Source organism: Gallinula chloropus, assembly GCF_964237585.1.
Source record: "Gallinula chloropus genome assembly, chromosome: 8".
NCBI lineage: Eukaryota > Metazoa > Chordata > Aves > Gruiformes > Rallidae > Gallinula > Gallinula chloropus.
In genome coordinates, this window is record NC_140093.1 from 11804513 (window position 1) to 11829360 (window position 24848).

The 24848-nt window shown below is 43.9% G+C and overlaps 1 protein-coding gene across 3 annotated transcripts in view; it reads right to left on the minus strand.

The window, feature by feature from the left end:
• Nucleotides 1–1315: 1315 nt before the first annotated feature.
• LPP (LIM domain containing preferred translocation partner in lipoma) overlaps nucleotides 1316–24848 on the minus strand; it is a gene marked incomplete at both ends in the record, with an annotated part of 204569 nt that continues 181036 nt past the window's right edge. For all 3 annotated transcript variants that reach the window (XM_084267544.1, XM_084267543.1, XM_084267542.1), the window contains 3 exons: nucleotides 1316–1444; nucleotides 3215–3335; nucleotides 6449–6627. In XM_084267544.1, the coding sequence (XP_084123670.1) occupies nucleotides 1316–1444; nucleotides 3215–3335; nucleotides 6449–6627 (429 nt within the window). The remainder of the gene's footprint in view (nucleotides 1445–3214; nucleotides 3336–6448; nucleotides 6628–24848) is intronic.

Sequence of the window (24848 nt, forward strand, 5' to 3'; positions counted from 1 at the left end):
ATTTCACCAGACAGAAGTTAAGTGCCTGGGTTGAAAATGAATGAGGTTAAAAAAAAAAAGCTTACTTTTGGGAATGTCATAGAGAAGGGCTTAACACCATCTTTTGTTTTCTTAAGATACAAAACTGAACAGCAGCATGTATTTAAGAGGATCTGTTTTGCTGTTGTTGAAATAAGATCCTTTTTTCGTTTTAACGAGAGTGGGAGATCATGTGTGTTAACACCAGAGAAATGCATATCCCAAGGCCTGATCCAGTCCCTCACAGCAGAAGAAAAAAAAATGCTCTATATCACAGGAGATGGAACAAGACTGTTGCTTAAATGGCTTTGCAGACACCAACACTGCCAGTGCTTCCACCAGAACGGGGCATGAGAGAGAGCGGCGTAAGATTTTTTTGAGCATCGCTTCGCACTGCAGTTCTATGTAGTAACTTTTTTTAACCACTGGGATTTTAAAAATGTGTTTCCAGCCCAACATCCTTAAAAGACCTTCTCAGACATGATAGGCTTACACCTCCGGTAAATCAAAAGCAGCACACTGTGTGTCTGTGTGTGTAGTGTAGTGTGTGCAAGCTCACATCTTTCTGTGATTGCTCATACATTGTGAAATGGAAGCATCACTACTGAATAAATTTATGCAATAGCAAAATATAATTTCATAAGAAAAAGAAAAAAAACCCTATGGAACTGGAAGGGATTGGAGACAAATAAGGGCATAGGACAAAAAAGATACAGATAACAAATCCGTACCCCAAGGATACATGGTCACACCTACATTCTTAGGTGCACTACAGCTGAAGTTGCATTGTGAGTGTTGTGATGACAGGACTTCTAGGGTACTGGAGCTACTTTTGCTGGTGATACAGACCCTATTGAAGTCAAAGGGAAGCTCCCCATGACTTCAATGAGAGCTAGTCAGGTTCTCAAAATAACTGAGGAGAAAGAACTAGCTCAGCCTTTTTTCACCTTTTACCTTCATGTGCTTCTTAAGAGTCAGGAATCAAACATAGAAACACAGAACCATGTTCAGATCTTCTACAGGCAGATAACTTAGGTGTTGTGACCACTTATTTCCATCAGCTGCAGAGACAGCAGGTGGTCTGACCCACTGCCCTTCTGAAAAGTCACATCTAAATTAGATGCCTGTCAGGAGCAGTCTGAACATGGCCCCTCAAACTGCCCTCTTGTTCCAAAACCTTCCAGTTTGTTTCTTTTTTTTTTTTTAAACAGAGATTCAGACCCTAGGCTGGAAAGAAATCATGCAAAGCTTGTGCAATATCCCCCAATGGGCATCTGGGGAGGGTCACAGTTGATACTCAGAGATCAGTGCTGGCCTTGGCAGTCAGAGCCTGAATCCGAGCAGAGTTGCAGGTCTTGCAAAGGATGTGCCCATCCAGAGGGTAACAGCCCTGATTGTCCCCTTCAGACAGGAGGCCACCACAGTCCTAGGATACAAGGAAACAGAGAGCAAAGTAAATAAGAAAGAAGAACAAGATGAAATGAAGAATCTATTAGCCAAAGAAACTCTCTCCTCACTCTCCACCTTGTAACAGTACCCAGCTTGAGTCAGCATAAAGCACGAAGCTGAGGTATGTGAAGTCTTTCACAATTAAGCCATTTCTTGATAAGAGAGAATGCTGCAGAGAAAATGGGTTCCCAAGCACTCTGCAGAATTTAATACAATTGAAAATAAAAGGAGATTATTTCCTTCACATTCCTGAGGAAGGCAAGGTCTTTAGCATTGGAGAAAACAAACTTAAGCACTTGTTTATTAATGCAAAAAAGGATAAAGAAACACCACTGAGAAGGAAGTTTGGTACCAGTACCTAACTACAGGTAATCTCTTCAGGAAGAGTTAATGCCACAAAGTTATAGCATCCATTCCAGGGGTGACAGCAAGGCAAACTCCCTGTCTGTCTCGCCTCACCAGAATTGTCACCTCTATTTGTATTGCAATCAGCCCAAAATATTAAGGCTGAAAGGAGGATATTGCTGAGACAGGCACACAGGAACCCCACTAAAAGGCCCAAAACCTGCTCCAGAGACCTCAGCCTCCAAGTATCTAAGGCTAAATATAGCTGCGAGGAAAGTTCAGAATTACCCCTCACAGTGTAAACAGGCCCAAAACTGCTGATGGAGCCATAGTGAGGATTACAGCTTGCTTAGAGGTCATGCCTCTTCATCATAAATATGTATTTGTAAACATACCTGGCAAGCGCATGGTGGGAAGAGGGATATCATTGCTGTTCCTTTTGAGATAGCTGTGGCACATGGAGATCAAGGCTAAGTGAGTGTCTGTTCTCCACTGCATCTAGTTCTGGCAGTCACATGGGTAAAGCCCAGGTATCTCAGCAGCCAGCACAGGGACATGCTGCATGATGAATTAGACTCTACAAGGAGTGCCTCTGCATCCTAAAAAAACCCTAGGCTTAAGTAATGGGCTGATATGCACCCTGGAAGCCAAGGTCACATTGAGAAGTGAACCAGATGCCTCAAGTTTCAGCCTAGACCTTTAAGCCTCAGTCCATCCTTCTTTCCGGTTAGAGTTATTAAAATCTGCAACTGTGATAAGAAATACATTTGGTCTCATTTTCTTACCCCGCCATCTGGCTGATGTATTATCCAACAAGTAACACTTGCATTGAAGAATTCTTGAAGGTTCCCTAACACAGCTGTTCCCACATGTTAATTGCTTTAAGGTGATTTTTCCTGTCTGTCTTCAGATTCCTACCATCAAAATTATATGAAGTGCGTAATGAAACTGAACAGAAAAGTAGCACAAAAAGCACTGCACAAACCACGAATGATCATGTTTATGTGTCCATTAAAATTCTTCAACCCAGAGCCATATGTTGAGTTTCCTGTACAATCTTGCTCAAATTCTAACACGCATTAGCTTCCATCCTAAGAATATAAACATGAGCAATGCTTGTGTCCAAGCTATAATTTATTAAGTTCTCAAATATTAAGCCCTAATTACCTGAGTCACGTTCTCTTGCTCTCCTAATGAACCTGTTATAAACAGGAGACCTGATTTTCTTCTCATTTGTTTCGATATAAATGAGGAAAAATTCCTTGCATGCTGAAGTCAATGAACTAATTCGATTGTAGAGCCGGTGTTACAATAGGGTACACCTTCCGTGTGTATAACGTGAGGCAGTGATGAAATTAAGCCAACCTTTGCTTGTTGTCCTTCATGTGATTAGAATACTAACCTCACATCGGTAGCACTGGACATGGAAGTCACGATCCAAGGCGACAATGCGTACAGTCTCCTCTTGTCCTGGGGCTGGCATGATGGGCTCCTTACAGACCGAACACCTCGGTGCAAATTTCCTGAAGAAAGAAGAGACAGGTCCTAGTCATCCTCAAACACCAGAGCAAAACGTTTTTGTTAACTGCACCAGTAAGCCAGAAAGATGTGCATGTGTACAGTCACATACACATATGTACAAGCATCAGTCCGTAGCTTTGCACAGCTGCCTCCTTGGAAAGAAGACAGGAAGGAGTTATTTAGTCTTACAATGCAGTTTCAGGCTTGCAGAATATTAAAGAGTATTTTGCAGACTATTCGGAACGGACTTCAAGAATATCTGAGAGGTAAGAAAGCATATTCTGCTTGCCCTAATTAACAACTAACGTTCCTGTTGACTGACCTGTGATCATGGCACCTATGCGCTGCCCCAACCGGTACGCTCAACCCCTAGTCAAACCCTAAGAAAGCCTGTGTAAATCCTAAGGTTAGAAAGATGACTGGGATCTGCTTCAAGAGCATCTCTTGAAAAGAATACCAATTTATTAAAATTCAGAGACTGAAACAAACAAACAAAAAAAAAGTAAAAATTTTTCATAGACATGGCAAAAAACCATGTACCTTACATTACCATATTTTTTTTGAGGCTCATCCCATCCATTTTAAACTTCTGATCAATCTTTTCCACTTAATGCACACACACAGGAGCACATTCTGGGCTGTGCTTACTCCCAAACAAGAAGCATCAGGGCAATCCTCTTCTAGCTAAAACCAGTGCTTTTTCATTACTGGATCACCCTGGCTGAAAAGGGATCAGGTCTGGGTACAGACACATCAACAGTCTCTTTTCCACAGTTGGCCCGAGTCAGACTTGTACAGTGACATTCACTCACTTTGTGAAGGGATTGGCTTGAACTGGGGTCCTGCTCAGGGATCAAGAGGAACTGAGACCTTTCTTTTTCCCCTTATATTGCGCACTATACACCCTTCTGGCTAATTCACATATGTTCTGTATTAGTTCCGGCTTTGCATCCCCCAGTTGCTCATGAGAAGTGGCTGGCTCGCTCTGCTCCCAGGCAGGTGGGGATGCTTGAGAACATTTAGCTTGTGGTGAACCATTATTTGCTGTTCTGGTTCAAAATCTATGGGTACCAATTCCCTGGCTGCAAATTCTGCTCACAAAAAAAAAGAAACTTACACCTACAGAATTTGCTGCCATGTAATGAGAGCTGGGGTCATGGGCCACAGAGCGACAGAAGGCAATGCTTATGGCAAACATCAGAACATGAGGAGATCAAAGGCCCTTCTCTTCTGAAATGCCTGGAAAAGATTGACTCTGCCACCCAGCCTGTCACATGAACCACCTCAGAATTAACTAGCTTAGAAAAGAAAAAAAAATAAATCTATCTGTGCTAGGAATAAAGAAAAATATTAATTTCACTGGCAGCAGATGAAAGATGTCTGTGTAGCTACGATCTAACGAAAAAATAAATTAAACAGTGGCTATAGTGAGCGCTCTGAAAAGTAACTTAAATGGATCATGATATGACCGGAGCTGTAATCGCAGTTAATTATATGCTGCTTCATGCAGGCGCCTCCTTGTGCCATTTAGCTCAAATGTAGTGCTTAAAAATACTTAGAACTGCCCAGGCCACTGTGGGCAATTCATTATGAACCAAATATTAACTCCCAAGACCCAGAGATTAATCCCGTAGATTTCAGGGAATATGGACATGGTACTGCAGGGCCTAAGCTCAGAGGGTAGCTCAGTGACAGTGTGAGCATCAGCTACAGTTCTGTTATCAAGAGGATGTGCAAGATGTAGAGCACCTGACCTCCAGATCAAGAGAATGTGTCATTGTTGTTCAGTTGCAGAGGGGTTGGACTAGATGAACTTGGAAGGTCCCTTCCAACCCAAACTATTCTATGAATAAAAACTGGGCTGGCTGGAATACTGCTAAATATGTGGTGGCTAAAGACATTCTGAGTGTCACATCAGGTCTTATGCTAGTCCCATCACCTGCCCCTCAATCTTCAGACAGCCTCCAACTGCCCACTCTCAGAGTTCTGAAGTACAGATCTGGTTGTTGCCAAAAGACATCAGCTCTTGCTCCCCACTTTTCTCCTGAAGGCATGGGCCCTCGGCTCGTGAGGCCTGGGAAAGAATTCAGTGCAAGGGAAACCTCAGGACCCCAAGTGGCATGTAAGCCTTCTGCTGGGCTTACCTCACACAACCACTGGCACAGAAAAGCAAGGCAACGCAGCAATTACAACGTGCCAATTAACCTGGCCTATCTGAGCTACAGGGAACATCCTCGTGTTGGATTTTAACATCCCAGTTGATCGTGGCTGCTTCCCTTTCTGTCAAGTCAGCCTGCTTCTTTGAGCTTTCAGGCCCACACACTGATGTCATGAGGCTCTAATTAAGTCTACCCCCTTAGAAATTAAGAGATAAATGGTTGAGATGTAAACTCACATTTGTCAGTATTGATTTCCTCTTTTAATTGAGGGGTGTAATGTGTCTGTCTTTTCCATACAGGGGAAACATTTGTGCTCTGATTATATCTACCTGTCTTCCCTAGATTAGTTGTGATGATGGGGGTGGTAGCACGGCAGTGACAGAAACTACTTGCAACTCTACCTTTCAACTTACTTTAAATAGCAGTTACACTATAAATTATTACCAGAGCTGTATTTTTAGCAGCTCTAAAAAGCTAATTAACAACTAGAAAAAGAGAGGAGCTGTGAGCATCCTGCGACCACCCAGATCCCTCTAGCTGGTAAGAAAACACCTGCAGAGTGCAACAGTACAGGTCCTCTCTTAATTGCTCGGTGGAAGAAGGGGGGAGATGCCGATATGGAAGTGCAAGTACAGGCAGAGAGGAGAAATGTGCACATGCTGAGTGCAGGGGAAGGCAGGGGAGAATGCAGAGCATTTAAAACAGAGGAACACAAAGGTTATCCATGAATTCAAATCTAAGCAAAACTGAGATTAAGCAGCCCCAGTCTCTAACCAATTAATCTTGTATGCCATGGTGTGCCTGCTTGGAGCAAAGCTCTGCCTACTTTTTAAGAGCCCCAGGAGGAAGTGGCAGGAAGGAGTGAAAGGGTTCAGGTCTCAGATTTAAAAAGGAGGATTTCAGGGACAAAAGAGAAAGACAGTAAGCAAAGCCACTGGGAACAGCTTGGGGCATACTTATGGAAATCCTCAATGCAGTGGATATTTCCACCAGCATCCACAGTGAAGGGGATCCCATCCAGGCTGCGATGGCACATCACACAGGTGAAGCAGTGGGGATGGTACGCCTTCCCGGTGGCTCGGAGGATCCTTTCCATGATGGGCTTTGCACAGACACTGCATTGCTCCAGGGTGTTCTGCAAACCAAACATACACAACAGATATGAGCACCATCTCAGTAGGACATTTGCAAAGGGCGGTTGGGTTTTTAATTTCTGCTAGGAAAACAAAGTACAGTCAACAAAGATTATGATAACAGCACAGAACCTGGGTCAAGTCTTTAGTATAGTGTGAGAATGCAGACCAGCAGCTCTGTTAGACCCACCTGATAGGCCACCTCTGATTGTTTATCTAAGACACTGCAGCTTCTGTAACCAAGAGCACAGGAGAGAGTTATGCAGCTTGCACTCCTGAGTTTTTGCTTCCAGACTTTCCAGTCTGAATAACCTCCACCACCAGAGCTGATTAGAGACTGTCAGCACACTGTGCAAAGCTGAAGCTCAAAGTCCTGAGCCTATACAGAGAACACCTTTACTGCTCTGTTAATACACCTCCCAGAAAGGATCTTTATCTGCCTTTTAACAAAATCTTGGTCTTCCTCTCCCACCACAGAGACTAATGTTAAGTCCAGGGACAGAACACCACAGTGTTCACAATGAAAGTACTGCAAGGACAGGAGTTCTGGATGACTCAAACCATTCCTTTATCTCTGCCCCACAGTGTTTGGGGTAATGGGCTCTAAGACCATGATCCTTGCTGCATACATTTTACTCCTGAAGTGCTGGAGCCAAAACACCCCCCTTTCAAGTAGGGTACACTGAATGGTTTATCTCACTTCAGCCCTCCCTCACCCCAACACAGTTTTACTTATGCCTTCAAACAGAGCACCTTAAAGGCATGTGCCATGAAGGTAGGATGCAACCCACACTGACAGCTGGAAGCAATAAATCTGTGGCAGTGATTTGGGTCATTTCACTGAACTTTGGGAAAGTGAACTTCACTCACTACTCTATTTGATAACCAGTTGCATCAAGCGAAAGTTATCAACAGATGTTTGCATCCTGGCTGAAGGAGAAAGTCTACAATTACAGTATTATGAGTAAAATAGGCAGGAATAAGGGGGGGTGGAAGAAAAAAAATAATCAAACAGGACAGAAAAAAAAAGCTACTGGAAGACAGATCATGTTGACAAACACAGGCAGGCTGAAGTTATTCTGCTTCCTCATGCAACAAAATTCCCAGGGAAAGTAATGCTTTGACTGACCGCATTGTTATTGCTTCTTTGAGCCAATATTCTCAGGGGCAAGATCCAGCCCTTACATGTGCAGACAAAATGTACTGTCAGGAGATGAATCACCCAGAAGCTCAGAGAGGTTACAACTGTGCTCACGTGTTTGCTATCGGACATTATCCCTGGGCTGGAAATCATTGGTAAGATACAAACATAGATATGTACAAGTTCATATCAGAAGATCAAAAGGATTGTTTTTGGAAAGGTCGATATGAGAAGACCTGAATTTCAACCCCTATGAGGACTGCCTCACACATTTGTTGAGAGCAGAGCCAGACAAGCGTTGGTTTCAGGCTGGATTTTGCTTTATGCCTTGTAATAATGGGCAGGAAAGAATTATTGCTGGCCTTTCTGTCTGGTTGCTGTCACCATCATCATCATTATAACAGTAGCTGGTATGCCAGAAAAAGCAAGGTCAATAATTTTCTCCTTGGAGAAATAACCTGGCAAATTTACCATTTTGCTTTGCATAAGCAGATCACATCATCTCAGTCCACATCCATGCTGTTTCCTGTGTTGCCAAGGAAGGAATGCAGCATACCTGCGGACAGCGATGGAAGATTATGCTGTTCATAAGGCATTTGCCACGACACCTTCTGAATACATCCATGTATGGACCATTTGCCTCACCACGTTGCTGCTTGTTTCACTTCCAACAGTTCCCAAAGTATAAGAGCAGGGCAAGCAAAACACAGCAATTCCTTAGGAAATGCTGTCAGCCTCTAGCAATTTCTGGCTTAGGGACTTCTTGAGACAGAGCTCGACTTCTCCATTCTCAACCTCAAGCAGATGCTTTGATTACAAAGTTTCCTGATCACTTTCTGAATTCTGATAAACACTGAGGACCCACAACATGGCCAGGAGTTTCACAGCTTACCTTTGCTTTGGAGGCTGATGTGATAAGCAGTTGCCCTGTCTGCTGCCACAGCCTGTGGGAGCAGAGCAGAAACCTGCAGCTGCAATCTGCCCTGCAAAGGGATTTAACACCAAACCGTGTAGCCTGGAACTGGTCTCACTACAGATCTGATACAACTCCTACTCACTTGTTTCAGACAGGCAGAGTTTAAGACAGCAAGGGATCGTTACAATTATCTTGTCTGACACCTCATGTTAACGATGACTTTGGTGGGAGTTTTGCAGTGACCAGGACAGCAGGTAATCATGCTTCAGAAAAGACATGGTGCCTTCTCCCAAATCTCAGCTCTGTCACACTGACATTCTCATAGCTAAGCAAGACAAGCATTTTAAATTAACCAGCTCCTGATTAAACCTTCTCTACAACCTGAAAATCAGACCTGCGAAATTTATTCTTTTTATCCTTCCAAGTCTGTACCAGTAAGGAAAAACAAAGTCATTAGCTTCAGACTCCAGCTCACTCCCTGTCTGGGAGTATATTTGCTTAAGCTTCTTTCCTTGCTAGAACCCTGGCTCAGACCCTTCTCTTCAAGGTGTTACCAGAAGATGCCAAAGGGAAAGCTTCCTTGATTCACACCCATTTGACATCAGGTTGCTGTAAGGCAGGATACGGCCTGTGGAGCTAACAGGGTTTTCTTTGATTCTCTAATCAGGTTATCCCACATGCCTAAGTGCTGCCCCAGCAGCTAATAACCTGCACAAAGGTATTTCTGCACATTATGGGAATAGCACCCCTGTAGGATTATAAGTTTGGCTCCTTGATTTTTCTCTCTTTCACAGTTTAGCTAACTCTCCCAGCACCTCCTGGAGCTTTCAGACCTTCAGAAAGACAAAGATGAATAAAAAAAGTCCAGCCCTAACAGCCCTGTTTTTCTTCTTTTCTCCCGAACTGCCATTGCCAGACCTCTCTGCAATCAACACATAGAGCTGAGTGCATTTGATGAGCTACACAGAAGGCCAAAGCAAGGTGCAGAGATGAAAGGTAAGAACCAGCTAGGAAACATCAGACCTCAGGGCTTGGGGTAAAATTTAAGTCATAAAAACATGGACCACAAATGTAGCATGGTCTGTAGGGAAAGTCTAACATCCTTTTCATGTATTTTTGGCTAAGAGGCAGGGAGTGTCTCCTTTTTTGGAGACACGTGTCTCTGAATACAACTAATTTTGGGGGTTTGAAAAGGAGGGGGAAGGAACTACCCATTTCTAAATGGAAGGTTGGCCCAACGTTAAAGGCTGAGTTTGGGTCCACATCTCTTGAGGGCAGAGCTGCTTATTCATGGCAAAGAGAAAGAACCTCACCTGAGGAGAATAATGCACCTTAATATGCCACTAAGAAAATTAACCCCAAGCAAAGACACACTAAAACATGAGCAAAAAACCAAAAGGACCAGGGCATAAAGCATCAACTTGAAAGTAAAAACTAAGAGACTTACATGTGTACAGCAGTAAAGTGGGAACAAGTATCTGGCAGTTGTTTGACAGCCTCCCTATAGCGATACTTGGCCATTCAGAAACCGCAGAAAGCCAGAGGGAATGGCTCTGCAGATGTTGGCTTTCAACATGGGACACAAAGTCCAAACTGCTGAAGAGACTTCTGGGGTGCAAAATGCATTGAAAATAGGAAGTGGGAAGTGTTTGAATTCCCTCCTGAAAACTTCACAACCCACATCAAAAACTAGCAAACAGCTTTGGGGAACAGAGCTGCAGCTCATCCTGCTCCCCTAATGCCATAGATTACAAGCCCTCATAACCAAATTTTGGGTGTACCAAGTAACTCACAATATAGTGCAGCACAAGGACCCTCATCCCACAACGACCTAGCAATGAAAGCAGAGGAAAAGCCCCACAGAGATTAGTCTGTTTCTTATGTATTGGCAATTCACACGGAGCTCTAATGAACACAAATAACCTCTCCCTCGCTCTGAGTGGCAGACCAAGGAGAGCTCACACAGAGGGATATGAGCATGGCATAGCTTCTTTTACTGGGAGAAGGGAGGGAAGTTGCTAGAACAAATCACATTGGCAACTCATGCACAGGGACATGAACTCCCTTTCTGTGAGCACTGCAGAAGAAACATTTTTTGGAGTGACTGCGCAGAGGAGATGGTATTAGCTGCGGGAATCAAAAGTGACTGTTGTGCTAAAAACAGGCACATGGTCAACTACTGTAGTTGAACTGTAACTTAGTAAAGTGCGGTAAGTGAATTGCTTTAAATCTTGTGACTCCATCTTTCATTTCCCCAGACTGCGAGAAGAGCAGAGCAGGAGACATTTTCCCCATTGTGGGATAATTTTTGAGGCTTGAAAATGTTTCCATGCTTAAGTGAAGACAGAACACTTCAATCTCAAGAAGTCTGGTGAATTTATAAACCCCAAATTAGATCAAGGTCAATTGAAACACTGCACTTCAAATAATTTCAAATGGTTTCATTTAGGTTTTGGGTCTGCAAATATATAGTTGGATTACAAATTAAATATAAAGCAGATATTGGTGGAGGGCTTAAGTGTCAAGATGTAATTTCAACACTTTCAAAACCTTTTTTTTTTTCTTTGGCATTATTTCTACAAAAGGAAAATCCAAGACCTGATCCCCTCCCCAAATCCTCAGATATCCCCAACTGCTATCTCTACAGATGGGTAAATCTTGGCAAACACAGCATTTAATTCACTAATGGCCAGCATGAAATTCCTTCCTCCATATTTGAGGAGAGAACGTGGACATGTGCAAGTTAATCTTTCTCAGTTTGACCAGCTGGGCACATTATTAGCAGTGGGCAGCACTCCCCACCCAGCTGCTCTCAGAGGGGTACATCCAGCAAGGGGGAGCCTTTGGGACGCATCTTGGCCGATTCTCTGACATTCAGGCCACACCACCATAGCTGTGTCAGTGGGTTGGAGTAAGACATGTGACCCCTGACAGCCCAAAGTAGCCTGTCAGAACTCCCCGATTCAGACACAGTGGTAAGCAGTGAGGGTGTTCTTTAGCTGGTGTAGTTTGTTTTGCTGGGAGAGGGAAGAAACTGGAATAAGTGACATTGGCAACCCTGCCACATTACTAGCATGCTGCGGGTCTGAGCTGGGCATACAGCTACCAGCTGCAGAGTGTAGATACAGGCCATGGAGGCTGCTGTATTTGGTGGCTTTCAAATAGTTCTTCCATTCGGCTCAGTTTTTAGTGGTTTTCCCAGCACAGTAGCAATACCACAGCTGGCATGCTTCCCCTCTCCTGGAATCTGCTTTTCTTGTCAGGAAAACTGAATTCAGCTTTGTATTTTTGGACTCTGAACCCCTGGAGGTGAATCTGGCAGAGCCCTCTCAGCATACAGGGTGAAGGAGTCCCTTTCCTTTACCCAGCAACTATCAGAGAAAGTCTAGATATATTTTACAGCTTGTGTTAGCAGCAAAGCTGACAACGACATCCAATTGAGTCCACAAATGTGCAATAACAAAAAGGCCATGATGAAAATGGAACAGGGCTTGAGAAATGCTTCACAAATGACATGCAGATGTCAAAACATGCTCTACAGTGAGAGGAGGAAGAAGCTCCATTTGCACCTTAAAATAGCTGTCTTATCAAGTGGAAGCTAAGGGATAGCTCTGCCATTGTCTGGGCATACCAAAGGTTGAGAGGAAACCTAGAGAAGGCTGCTGGATCCAGCAGGCTCACCAGCTGGCCATACCACCTGAGGGAAGGTATGTAGTTGTTTTAATAGTTAACATAATCAGTGTCTGGGACAGCACAGTGAAGGACAGGGTGACTTCTCTGTTGCTCAGTGACAGTTTAGGTAAGACCCATATCCATCCTTAGTACTACTGAGCTGAGAGCGATGAAGGAACATCAGGGTTAAACGGTCTGCTCTGCATTAGGCTCAATGTCCAACCACAATCACACTGACTCCTTCCAGCTAAAAATCCACAAGCAGCCTGAAGTTGGAAATTACTTAACTACTTTCTGGCACTCACAGCTACTCATCTTCTGTACATTCCTTGCTCTGACAACACAGAGATCTTTGTCACTTAAACAGCACTGCTTACAAATGTAACAAATGAAGGACTCCTTCTCTAAACTGTTGGGCTGGAAGATAAAACGCCTGGATTTTACTTCTGCCTTTTCAACAAAGTAACTAGGAGGAGGCAAAGCACTCCCATGCTCTGAGCCTCCTCACTTTACCTGTAAATATTCCAGCAAGAAACTGGATGCCCTTTGGTTTGATAAATACTTGAGAAGTACTTTGTGTGCCCAAATGGTTACTTGATGGAAACAAAGTATTTTAACAGCAACAACTTTTTTTTTTTTTAAATCTGTAACAGTTGCACACACCTCAAAAGTAAACAAGGTCTGATTTTGGGAGGCACAGTACTGGGGAACAGCATCTGAGCTGTTACTCAGTACTCCAATGTGGCTACAGCAATTTGCAAGAGTATTTTAATACTGGAGAAATGCTTCTAACTTGCAGTTGACTTTAAAAAAACATGGAGAATAAAAGTCTATACTGATTAAGTTTTTAAACAATAATTATAGTTGCATGCAATACTGCAGTAAGCCAAGCAACTGCAAGCACCCTTCGCAGCGCCTGTGTAAAAGGACATTGCTACAGATCTTGACAATCAGCTCCTGTTTCTTCAGTAATTTTCATCCTAGTGAAGCTGCATTTCCAAACCTGCTCACACCTTGTCTACTGCCAGAAGCAGAGCTGTACATTGGCTGCAAAATCGAGACAGCTTTTTGTGCGTGTTGGTGAGCCAGGTATGAGCCCCAGCATTATCACTTAAAGTCAGTCACGCTACACCAGGACAGTACAGAAACCATACAGGCACTAAGCTGGCTTCTGGAGTGCTGGAGAGATGAGCACCTGTGAAGCACACAGCAGCATCAGCAGAGTGCAGGAGTTAAGCCTGCCTTGGCAGGGAGGGATGATCTGATAAGACAGTTTCCATCTCTGATTTCTTCAATCCAAGGAGATCCTGAGCTGGTGAACAGACCTTTGTCCCTCATTCCAAACCATTGCTTAACACAATGCCTGGTACAAGATGCTGATTTTCAAAGATTCCTAATTTGAAGGAAATCCCTTAAAATCCCTCCCAAAATACCAGAGGTAAACAGTTTGTTCAGGGCTCCTGCAGCATCAGAAAACTGGCACGGAGCTACCACCAGAATCCCTGGGCCCTGTTGCACAACGGCAGCCATGTCTTGAAAGATCAGTATTACTTCATACCACAGGGGTTGCTACCTAGAGATCAATTGTCCACCAGCTCTGACAACTGCAGAAAGATGGGTTTGAGGATTTGTTAGGACCGTTTTCCCCCGGAGTGAACCTTTGTAATTTAAAAACCTATGATATTAGCTTTGCTCCTAAGGGGCAGGGAAAATACATCGCAGGTTTTGATAGACTGCTCTTTTACCTGTTATTAACTCCCACACATCAGGTAAGAGCACCTACAAACTGTAATCACAACTCAGGGCTCTCCGGTGCAGAGTGCTCTGGGGGATAAAGCAAAGCTATCCCCCACGCCCAAGCACTTCCCCTCCTTGCGCTACGGATGCCGTACCACTGTCCTCACATGTTCTCACCATCAAACCCATCTATTCCCTCAACACACGATGTGCCTGACCTTGAATGCCACCTTGGGAGTTTTGCCTAAATAAGGACCGAAGGATCTGTCCTGTTGCGATTACTTTCTGCACAGGCAGCAGAAATCTCTGCAGCTGGGAGATGTGGCAGCGAGCAGATACACTCTGCTCCTTGTTTAGATACAATTGTGGACAACACAGAGATTTCAAGCTTAATTAGCAACGCCAAGGAAGCTGTTAGAGAGGCATTTCAGACCGCTCGCAGTTTAAACTGATTAGAACTTTGTGAAAACAAAACAAGATCGTGTAGCAAATTGTTAAGCGAAAATTCAAGTCAAACTGAACCGCATCAAAGAAATTACAAAGAAGTGACTATTGGCAAGAAGCAAGCTTTTTCTTTTCTTTTGGTAGAGAATTGAGTTTCATAGCCTTTAATAAACCTGATGCTCCAACCCAAGTTTGCCACTCTGGCAAAGAGCTTAACCAAAATAACACTGAAACTCATAGCTGGCAGACCAAAGAGACTTCAAATCGGTCAAATCTGGGCAGAATACAAGAAAAAAAATTCCAAAATTCCGTTCAATCTTCCTGTTTTAGAATTTTGATGTAACTGACCATTGACATGGAAATGTTATCATGACCTTAACTGCTAAAGCTGACTTACAGAGGAAAATATGACTGACTCTGTGACATTTTGGCGGTTATTTATAGCACCCCTCACCCTTCTATTTCTTGGTATTTTTGCATTAGAAATGAATTCTTGCCTGCCATGCTTTTCCTAAAGGACCAGGAAAGTGCAAGAATCTATAACAAAAAATCCATCAATAAAATGGAATCTTGTTGACTAACAAGGATCAAAAAAAAAAAAAAATTAGTTGGACACACTGTCAATAACCTAGCATCCCAGCAAAGACCAGCTTTTTACTGTTACAGACTGAATACCATCAACCTTTTAACTACAACCTGTTTAAAACTGGTGTTTTATGCCTCCAGTGCTCTCCAAGAGAAATTTCATACAGAAATCATGGGAAGAGACAGAGGTACAACTGGAGGATCTGGGTACTTCTAAAGTTTGTACAAAAGGAGGCAGAATCCTTTCCTTTCACTCCTCAAGAATAAAACCCCTCAAATATCTCTTTAAGCTGCAAGGAAAGGCACACAACCCTTTTCCCCCTGATTATTTAAAGTCACAGATAAGGGCATCTCTAAGTTGCTTCTAATAGATACCAAAGGTTAAATATTTCAGTCGAGTATCACATCTCTCTTGCCACTTAAACTGCTCAGGCAAGGAGAATTCAAAGCTTCTCCTGAATCTCTCATACAAGTCCTAAGAGAAAGTCATGCTTTCTAGTGGCAGGGGTAGAGCACTGGAAACTAAAGATGTCCAGCTTCTGTCCTTGGGGTCACTAGTGACTCTTTCCAAGATTTTAACTTCATTATTTTCCACTTCTGTGCTTCACATTATCTGTGGGGTGCGTTTAGAACAGTATTGGTGGGCCTGTGATGCTCTAAGAGAAGTCATGTCTGTATTATGAACACCAAAGTCGGCACCCAGAACTACCAAGACATAAACTCCTCAAACCGACCCAAACCAGAAAACAAGCAAGGTGGTAATGAGATTTTGCACAGAATTTCACGGAGCTTTCACTGAAACACCTTCTGAGTGCAAGATAATTTTTCAGTGTATACGTGCGAGTTGTGAAATACAGGTCATGGCAACAGTTCAGCATAAAAATAGCTGCTTTTAACAGATAATATAATCCAGTATAAAGCTTGGAAAAAACCCCACCCAAAACTCTCACAGCACTTGGATGCTGCTGCTACCTAAACTGACAATGAGAATGTGATTCTCCCAAATCCCTGATGTGTTTCTTAAAGAGTTGCCAAACACGTTTAAGTCCCTGATGTGATGTCTTCAGGGCAACAGGAGACTTATCTGTGCCTGGAATACAACGGCTGAAAACTTTGTGGGTGCTCTGAGGTCCTTCCAAAGGAGAAGAAACCCTCCTGAGTGAAATGCATATTTTAAAGACTTTGGAAGAACACTGGGTAGAGACCACAGGCAATCAGCGCTGGCCACTGTCAAGAATAACAAAGCAGAATTTAGTGAGTCAATCTAAGCAAGAAGATTTCTACTGATGTTTCTACTCTTTCAACTCTATACTGAGACCAAGAACCAGGTCTCAGACCCCGTCCCTTTTTTTTGGTGGGGTGGAGGAAAGCAAGGGGACAGGCCGGATTTCTTAAGAGACTAGAACTGAGTTATCCCCTGGAGCAAGACCCATTCTTCCAGTCAGACTCTAATTGGAAATAAATGCAGGCTGCTGAGTAAGTCGAGGGCCAAATATATCACGTAGAAGTACTAGGATTATTTTTAGATCTAATGACACCCCTATTCTTTTCATTCAGATGACCTGGATGCTTACTTCAAGTTCCTGGCCCAGAGAAACAAGTTTGAGCCACCTGCTGAGATAAGAAGGAGAGAGAAGGAAGGGATGTAGAAAGGGAAAATGGAGACAGCTATGTAAGAATAATCCAGATAAGGTGTGGCACAGACAAGAGATCTCTAGATCAGATCCTTCCCGGAATGATGAGCGAAAAGGAAACAAGCAGCTTTGGGCTATTCTTGTATTCAAGACACTGTGGTGGGTCTGCTGGGCAGAAGATTCCTTGCCACACAATTGCCTACCTAGTTGACTTAACTTTTTGGCACTACTCTTTTGTTCTCAAATTAGAAAAGTGAAGGCTCCTTGTGAAAAAAGTTTTCTTATTTTGCACAGACAACACAGATACAGAGATCTTGGATGGCAAAACCACTGGAGTGCAAATAAAAGTGCCTTGGGCCAAGGGTTGCTATATAGGTATGACTGAGTACATTGTAATTCTCTGGTGTCAGCAGGGTTAGTCAAGGATGTTCAGGGTAAGAAACTTTCATTAAGCCATTTCTTTCCTCCCTTTCACCATTACAAGAAATTTTGGATTAATCTGGAATATGAAGGACACTGGTTTGAGCTGTCGGGAAGGTTTATGTCAGAGCAGAGCAGACCAAAAATCAAGCTGACAGCTGGCATTTCTTTACCAGGTCATTTACAGCACTTGAGGAGGCTGCCCTGGATGTTATTTAAAGTTGAAAAGCACAGTCACTGAACACTGTGCTAGTCCCTAACATACACTAACCAGATTACTCCTGAGTTTGTAAAAGCAACACCAAAGGCTTTCAGCCAAATATTACATTTTAAAAAAAGAAACAACAGTTGAGGGAAAAAAAAAACCCCAGCAAAACTCAAATCTGAATGGAGCTTTTGAAAAGAGATTCACTTGGGTGCACACAGCAGGAACACAAACTCCTCGGTCTTGTGACAGCGCTTGAGAAACAACAAGCAAAGAACAGCAGCAACAGAAGGAGAAACAGAGTTGTCCAACCTCACTGTTTTCTTAGTGACACAGTTACATAAGAAACGTTCATTTCTATAAACACGCTGAATGTATAATAGGTATTATATAACATGCCTGACATGCCCATTCTCTAGTTGATAGTGTCTTCTTAGTGTATGGACTCTTGGGCTGAAATCACTGTGGTTATAGCATATAGGGGAAAAAATAACATTCCAGGATCATTCTGTTCTGTGACTTTTCCATTCTGCTACAGGGATTTTCTTTCCATGACAGTGGAAAAGGCCATGCTCTGGTGCTTCACACAGTATTTTAAAAGGCCTGAGATCATCTGCACCAATCGTGTCTCATTAACATAACTGCTGAATTGCTCATCTCCATCTCAATGCAAGTTGCTTCCAATATTCCTTTCTGAAGGCCAGAAACTCTCTCCCAGTGAGAACATCTGAACACCCAAAGAAATCTGACCCTCACCTTTTACCCAGAAGCTCAAAGTAAAACTGGTATGTCCCACATCTTTCCATGGCTGCTGCTTTAATGGACCTGCTAGGAACAACATAAGGAAGGGCTGCTCTTTGTCAGGCACTGACTGTGGACCACATCCAGATGCAAAGGGACAAGACAGGCTGCTAATAACATGTGGCTCATGTACCTGATTGATCCAGCTAAAACAGGCAATATGGACAAGTGCTGGTGGTCTCCTAATGAAAGGATCACGTTTTGTTGCTGGTACCACACAATCCTCCTGTGCAGAGCAGTCCCCCCCCCACATGCACTGCCACACCAGCTTCCCAAGAGAGGAGGGAGAAAGACAGAGGGGCCGGGAGTGGCAGCAAAGGGTGGGGAGCTAGGAAGTGATCTAGGACTTTGAGTCATCCTCTTTTTCCGGGTTTGCTGCTGGGGCAGCATAGCCCAACTCTGCCCTACCTGTAAGTTTTCCTATGGAAAAGTTAACCTTGGCTCCTTCACATGCAGCGCGAGTCCAGCGAGCATCCTCCTGCCAGTTCCACAAGGGCAGCTAAGGAGTCTTGCTGGAAATCTGGCCCCAGAGAGGAACAGCAATGGAAAGCAGCCATTTCAGAAGCACATTATTAAGTCATCAGACCAGTAGCTACAGGATCCCCATGGAAAAGTTGATCCAGGCACTTTGTATAATTACTTGAGCCCTCCCAGAGTCATTTATTCCTCTCTGTGGTTGGCAGAGAAAGTCAATATCTTCTGGAGCTGCAAAGTCATAGGGCTTTTTAAGAAGCCAGGTCTGTAGGTGAAGACATTTCTCTCTGCAAATCTGCGCTTGAGTACGCTGCTCAGCAGCAGTCCAGGCTTTTTGCAGAGCTAATGCAGCAAGTTGAAATGAGCATGGCACACAGGCAAGCTGAAGCTTTCCATTTGCTTTACCTACATATGTTTTAACACTCACATTTTTAGATGAAGAGGCATATAAATAGCTAAATTGTGCATATTGCCTACAGTACTGCTGGACTCCACCTGTGGGAAGGAACTAGAGTTTAAATTTTATTAAAGCTGCACATGTTTCCAGGAGGTTGCTAATTATCCTGCGTGCTTTATACAGTATTTCTGGCTCCAGGGTCTTTCTGTACTTTTCTGAAAGAAACCCAACACAAAAAAATATTTGAGCTGAGATCTGGAATGCGTGACTGAAAACCAGGCACTCACTCCAGGGTTCATCTGACCCCATATATCCTTGTTCTTACCAGGCTTTGGGAAGTGCTTTGAGATCTGCCGGTGAGAAAATACTGCCTGGATACTAAAGACCTGTCTTTCCAATTTAATTCTCCTGCTTCCACTCACTTTAAACTTGCCTGTTTGCCTGGCAAAACATAGCTGGGGTGTACAGCTGATGGGTGATTCAATTCACTTTGGGTACAACCCTCCTTTTAAGTACCACTCACAGTCCCACACTGCTAAGTGTCCTCAGGGATGGGGTGTTCTATATTTTAGGGTGGTTAATTCAAACCACCTTTTCTTAAAAGACGCTCCATGCCTGCAGCTTGAGTTGGGGTATGTTCAGCATCTTGGAAAAACAAAAACAAAACAGCCCACAGTCTCTCACGGAGAAGACAAACCACAAGATGGCTAGAAAGAAGGCCAATTTTTGAAAACACCAGCTTTTACCTCTTCTGACCTAAGTGACTGACCACCTCTAAGTGCTTTTCTTCTGCTCCTTGAACAAAGGCAGCCAAATCTCCAGTGGCCACAAATCATCATTCTTCAGTGGCACCAGCTGGAGTTACTGACATCCAGACCTGCCATGGCAGTCGTGTAACAGGAGGAACGTGTTAGCTAGTGCCATGTACAGGACCCCGGGAACACGCCAGCATACAATGTGCACGCTTCCCATCTTCCCACCATGCCTGGGCTCTCTGCTCTCTTTTGGGAACATGACAAAGAAAATACAACAACTCTCTACCCCATATCCAGAGTTCGTGAGGTCCTTGGCGCTATCACAGCATTGTTTCAGTGCATAATCACTGGCAACTGCTCCACTTAAGATATTTAGTGCTTTACAGGTTTGACTAAATCAGGAGTTCTGTGACAGCATCCAGGTCAACTCTGAAGACATCAAGAGCTGAAAACTTACTGCTTACCAGTCTTTTGTTCCAGCAGTAACCTGTCATACTGCTGAAGTATTTGTCTCATTTCTCCTATAAGAGTAAGGCTACCGCTTCCACCATTGTTCTGCCTTTCACCACTACAAAAGGTTCTCTATTAGCCAGAACTTTGCCTTATACATCACAGGGAGTCTTAAGCAGAAGCCATTAATGAGCTGTGTGATTTAATGGCATTTCAGGGTTTGTATAACACATGGTACTTACTCCACATGTCTATTTGAACTAACTTCAGTGTACAAAAGGTTTTGCAGAAGATTTAAGAATTGCTTCAACAGGAGGAAAAAGTATTTCACTTTACTACAGGGGAAAAAAATAGGAAAACTGCTAATCATTCTGACAAGCCCCTGGAAAGCAACAAGCTGACTCCAGTTACTATTGTGTAGGTGATAGTTGTGTTTAGGTATGTCTGAACGACATTTTCAGAGCTACTGGTTAAGCCTACTTCTGCATGAAGTACTGAACATCACCAGGCAGAGATGATCCTAGGGCTGGAAGAGTTTGGAGACCAGCCAGTTTGGAGACCCCAGAAGACAAAACTGCAGTACAAGAGTGCATTCCTAATGCCAGACCGTACATAAACAGATCCAGGAGAGAGAGATGTGAAAGATCCCCATGGCAGAAACTGGGAAGCATCTGACACAGCTGAACCAGACCGAGGGGAATCTCTGAAACTAATCTAAGTATAAGGTAGTTTTATGCATCTGTAACTCCATTTCTGTAAGCTGCAAATTTATAAACCCTTTTAATTATTCAGCATCTTTTGTATGTTATACTACTTGCTATAAGCTTAACTCTATTTGAATTAATGGTGATATTACATTAAGGTACTTGAAGTGGAGTAACAGAAGCCTCTAGTGATGCCCTCTGCTCAGGCCAGCCTAGGAGATAGTAAGCTGTAGCAGAGAAATCCAGCTAAGAGAAGCTCTCAGCACCCCAGGAGCATGGTCATCCAGTCAGCTAAGCCCTCTAGAGTCACTCCACACAAGTCTCAATCAATTAACATCAACCCATTTTGCAGGGAGGTAAAACTGAGGCACAGGGATGCAATTCAAACTGAGAAAAAGATAGACATAATGCAGTAGAAGAATTCAGAGTAGGAGCAAGAGCTGGGAGATAGGAACCCAGGACTGAGTCTGAATAGCTTAGTCCCAGCTACTGTATATTAATCAGATTTCTCATTTTCTTCCTCCTATTTTCCAGCACTCTCAATGGCTTTGACATGCTTGAGGCCAGCACACAGATCTGCTGAATTATGGATCCAGGAGCTAAGGGGAAGGACTAGTAGACACCTGAATGGACATAATGATGCTCTGAGCAGGAGGAAAAAGCCATTTCCCAGCTGGCTCCCAGAGACCAGACATTACTGAGTTCAAGAGGTAACTCAAGCACCAGCAGGTGCTTGTCTCAAGGGAACATGGACAGAAAACCTTGGGGTTGAATGCAGCTCTAGCAGCTTGGCCATGCCACCCCAAATAGTGTCATAAAAGGGCATAAGGTTCCCCACCTCCCCATGTACACCTCATATGGGGTAAAAGCAGCACCATAGGGCTGCTCTCCTATGCTTGGGACCCCCTTCCCATGAAGCACACCGGGAGTTCCATTGTTCAGCAGACATGTGAATGGCTGGTTATATTTTCATCTCCCTTTCCTACAGACATGGTCATTTGTCACATACAGCTTACATATCAACTGCACACACATCTGAGTTTTGTAAACCCAGTGTAGGAACATGCCAGCTCAGACACATAAGTTGAGCTCAATATATAACAGAAAAAAAGCAACATTAAGTAGACTCCCATTTTTTCAAATGTCCAGCAAGGATTTCACAGGATAGGGTAGTCTCTACCCTCTGCTTTCACATGCCAGGATATTTTCCAAAATGACTTGTGCTTTAGAACCCACTCACTTAAAAAAAAAAAAAAAAAAAGAAAGAAAGGAAAGAAAAGAAAAGAAGATATTTTTCACCAAAACCTGCTGGGAAAGAAGTCTATCTACAGAAATGGGCAGCTGCACCTTGCAGATACACACAGCTGAAGATCTTTTATGTAAGACTCCCCCTGACCGTGTGGAGAGCTGTTAAGATGTCAGATCATGGTTTGTTGCTCTCAGGGAAGCTGCTGCAGCACTCAGTCAGAACAAGTTTACATCTTGGAGGAATTAATTTGTCTGAATAATGTCATCCTGGTTAAACAAAATGTTAGGGAAAATATTGCAGCGTTCTGGTGCACCTCCCTGAACTGATGCCTATATATGGGGATTAGCCAGCGTGAAAGGGATCCTGCTGAGTCAAACTGGATTATAGCAGTATTATTTTATAGAGACAGAAGAGAAGGGGAGGGAGGAGCCAGGGAAGCCTTGCAAAAATATCAGCTGTTTGATATGTTAAAGCAAACAGCATGGCTATGAAAATGCAGCCTGCTTACAGGAGAGCACCAGAGCCACGTCAGCTGACAGCAGCAACAAAAATAACATTTTTACCCCTTTTAGCCCTGCAGGCAACCTAGCTCCCAGCAAGCAAGGTGGACCCCAATACCTTCTCAGGCATTTGGAGATGTATGGTCTCCACCAGGCACCAGGTCCATGGCAGCACCCCAGTTGGGGGGGTTCCTCACATGCGGAAGATTTCCCCAGGAGCCTCGCTGGGTCTGCCCAATTGCCTAAACAACACATAAGGGAGCAAACGAGCTTGTGGACTCAGCTCTCAGAGCCCTTGGGGAGCTGGTGCAGATAGCAGGAAGGGAAAACACACAGGTTTTCAATGAAGTCCCTGAGGTGCCTCCATTTTTCATCATCAGGCATTCACACAACCATTTAAGTGCTGATCGTTCCACGCTGGCTGGAGACTCAGGGCTGGTGGCAGGTTGCAAATGGAACATGTCCTTGTACATCTTGTTTGCAGAGCTGGATCTGCAGTGTGTTCTTAGATCACTGGAGGGCTGGTGCCCTCTTTCCAGCCAACAGCTTGACGTTACAGTGATAGCATCAATTCCTCTGCCTGCTTCTCTCTGGCCCAGCAAATATTTACCTGTGCAACACAGAAATGCTTGCCCAGGTGAATGCAAGAGATGCCTACAGCAACCATCTGCATCCTGCAGTGCAAAAGACTGGGGGCTGCCTTCCACTCTCACTTCAAGATCAGCCCCAAATATCCTATATCTCATGTCAGTGCTCTGAACAGTGCGAGTGTACAAAGGGCCTGAGGTTGGGTGATGAAGACTCCCTGACCCTGATTAGGTCCCTTGTTAAGTACAGGAGAACAGCAAAACTCAGGGAAGGAGGTAGTATTTTTCAAGCCAGAAAGATGCCAAAGTAAGTAGCAAGGCTTCTGCCTCTCTCTTTGTATTGCTTTTATTCAGCAAAGCTGGCCTTGGTGGATCAAAATCCCAATTGCTGCTCCTCTTGGGAAGTGTCAGAGCCTAACTGAGTATAGTGGATTATGCTAAAAGTTGTGCTTTGCAACACTGAGCTGAAGACCTCTGTGGCAGCAGTGGAAAAACACTCCTCCATCCTCCACTGCCCAATGCCAGAATATCAAAAGCAGTACTAGGCTAGCCAGAGCTTACAAATACATGGTTCAAAGGGAAAAAATCAAATGGATTTGAGTCATGGGAGTACAAAAAAAAAAAAAAAAAAGTTTCTCAAAAAACAAATAGAATATATCAGTCATGTTGTAACTTAGAAAGCCAAAACTTCCTCCCAAAGCCAGAAGTGAAACAGTTTCCAAGATTCCAGGGTGCATCTCTGTCTGGAGCTAATACAGACATTTTTAAAATCCAAGTTTCAAGCCTAGTAAAATCCATTTCTGACAGTAAGAACCCCTCCTGGCCAACCAGCCAAAGAAATCACACCACTCCTCCCCAACCCACCTTTTTCCCCAGGGAGCATTGCAGCCCATACAGCTGCAGCCCTCCAGCATCACCGTGCCCATCGTGGTACCAACCGCACAGTTCCCATGGAGCAACACCCTTTTCCATCACCTTTTTGCAGTCAGCAGTATTAGCCCTGTACTTTTCCAAGCAGGGAGCTGGAGCAGGCTGGAGCCCATGGTGTGAGGACAGGCACAGTCCCAATGAGCGCTGGCATCCCTTCCCTGCCTCTGCACATCCCAGGGTACTTTCTACATGCTGGCTTCAGCTGGACCTGCAACAAGACCTCTGCCTCTATGCTCATGTGTCCCCTACATGTCAAAGAAACAGCAGTTTTGGGGTGGTTTTCCCCTCCTTTTGAGGAGGTTTCAGAGTCTGGGTCCCCTATCTCCAGTGCCTGTTTCCTAACCACATCTCAAAACATCTGGGCATACTGTACCTCTGCTTTCTTTTCCTGGCACTCTCAAAGAAAATGGTCAGAACTGCCTTTTCTGGTGGAGCCAGTCCTGAAAGAAGGTGAATTAGAGCATGACTAAACAACCAGGCCACTCGGGACCTATAGGTGGAAGAAAACCTACTTTCTAGGTACTCAGATTAAGCATGCCTTAAATACACCAAGCAGAAGTGACACAGACACTGAGGTCATTGCAAGAAGGTTGTAGGTAGGGCTGGTTAAAATATTCTTCCG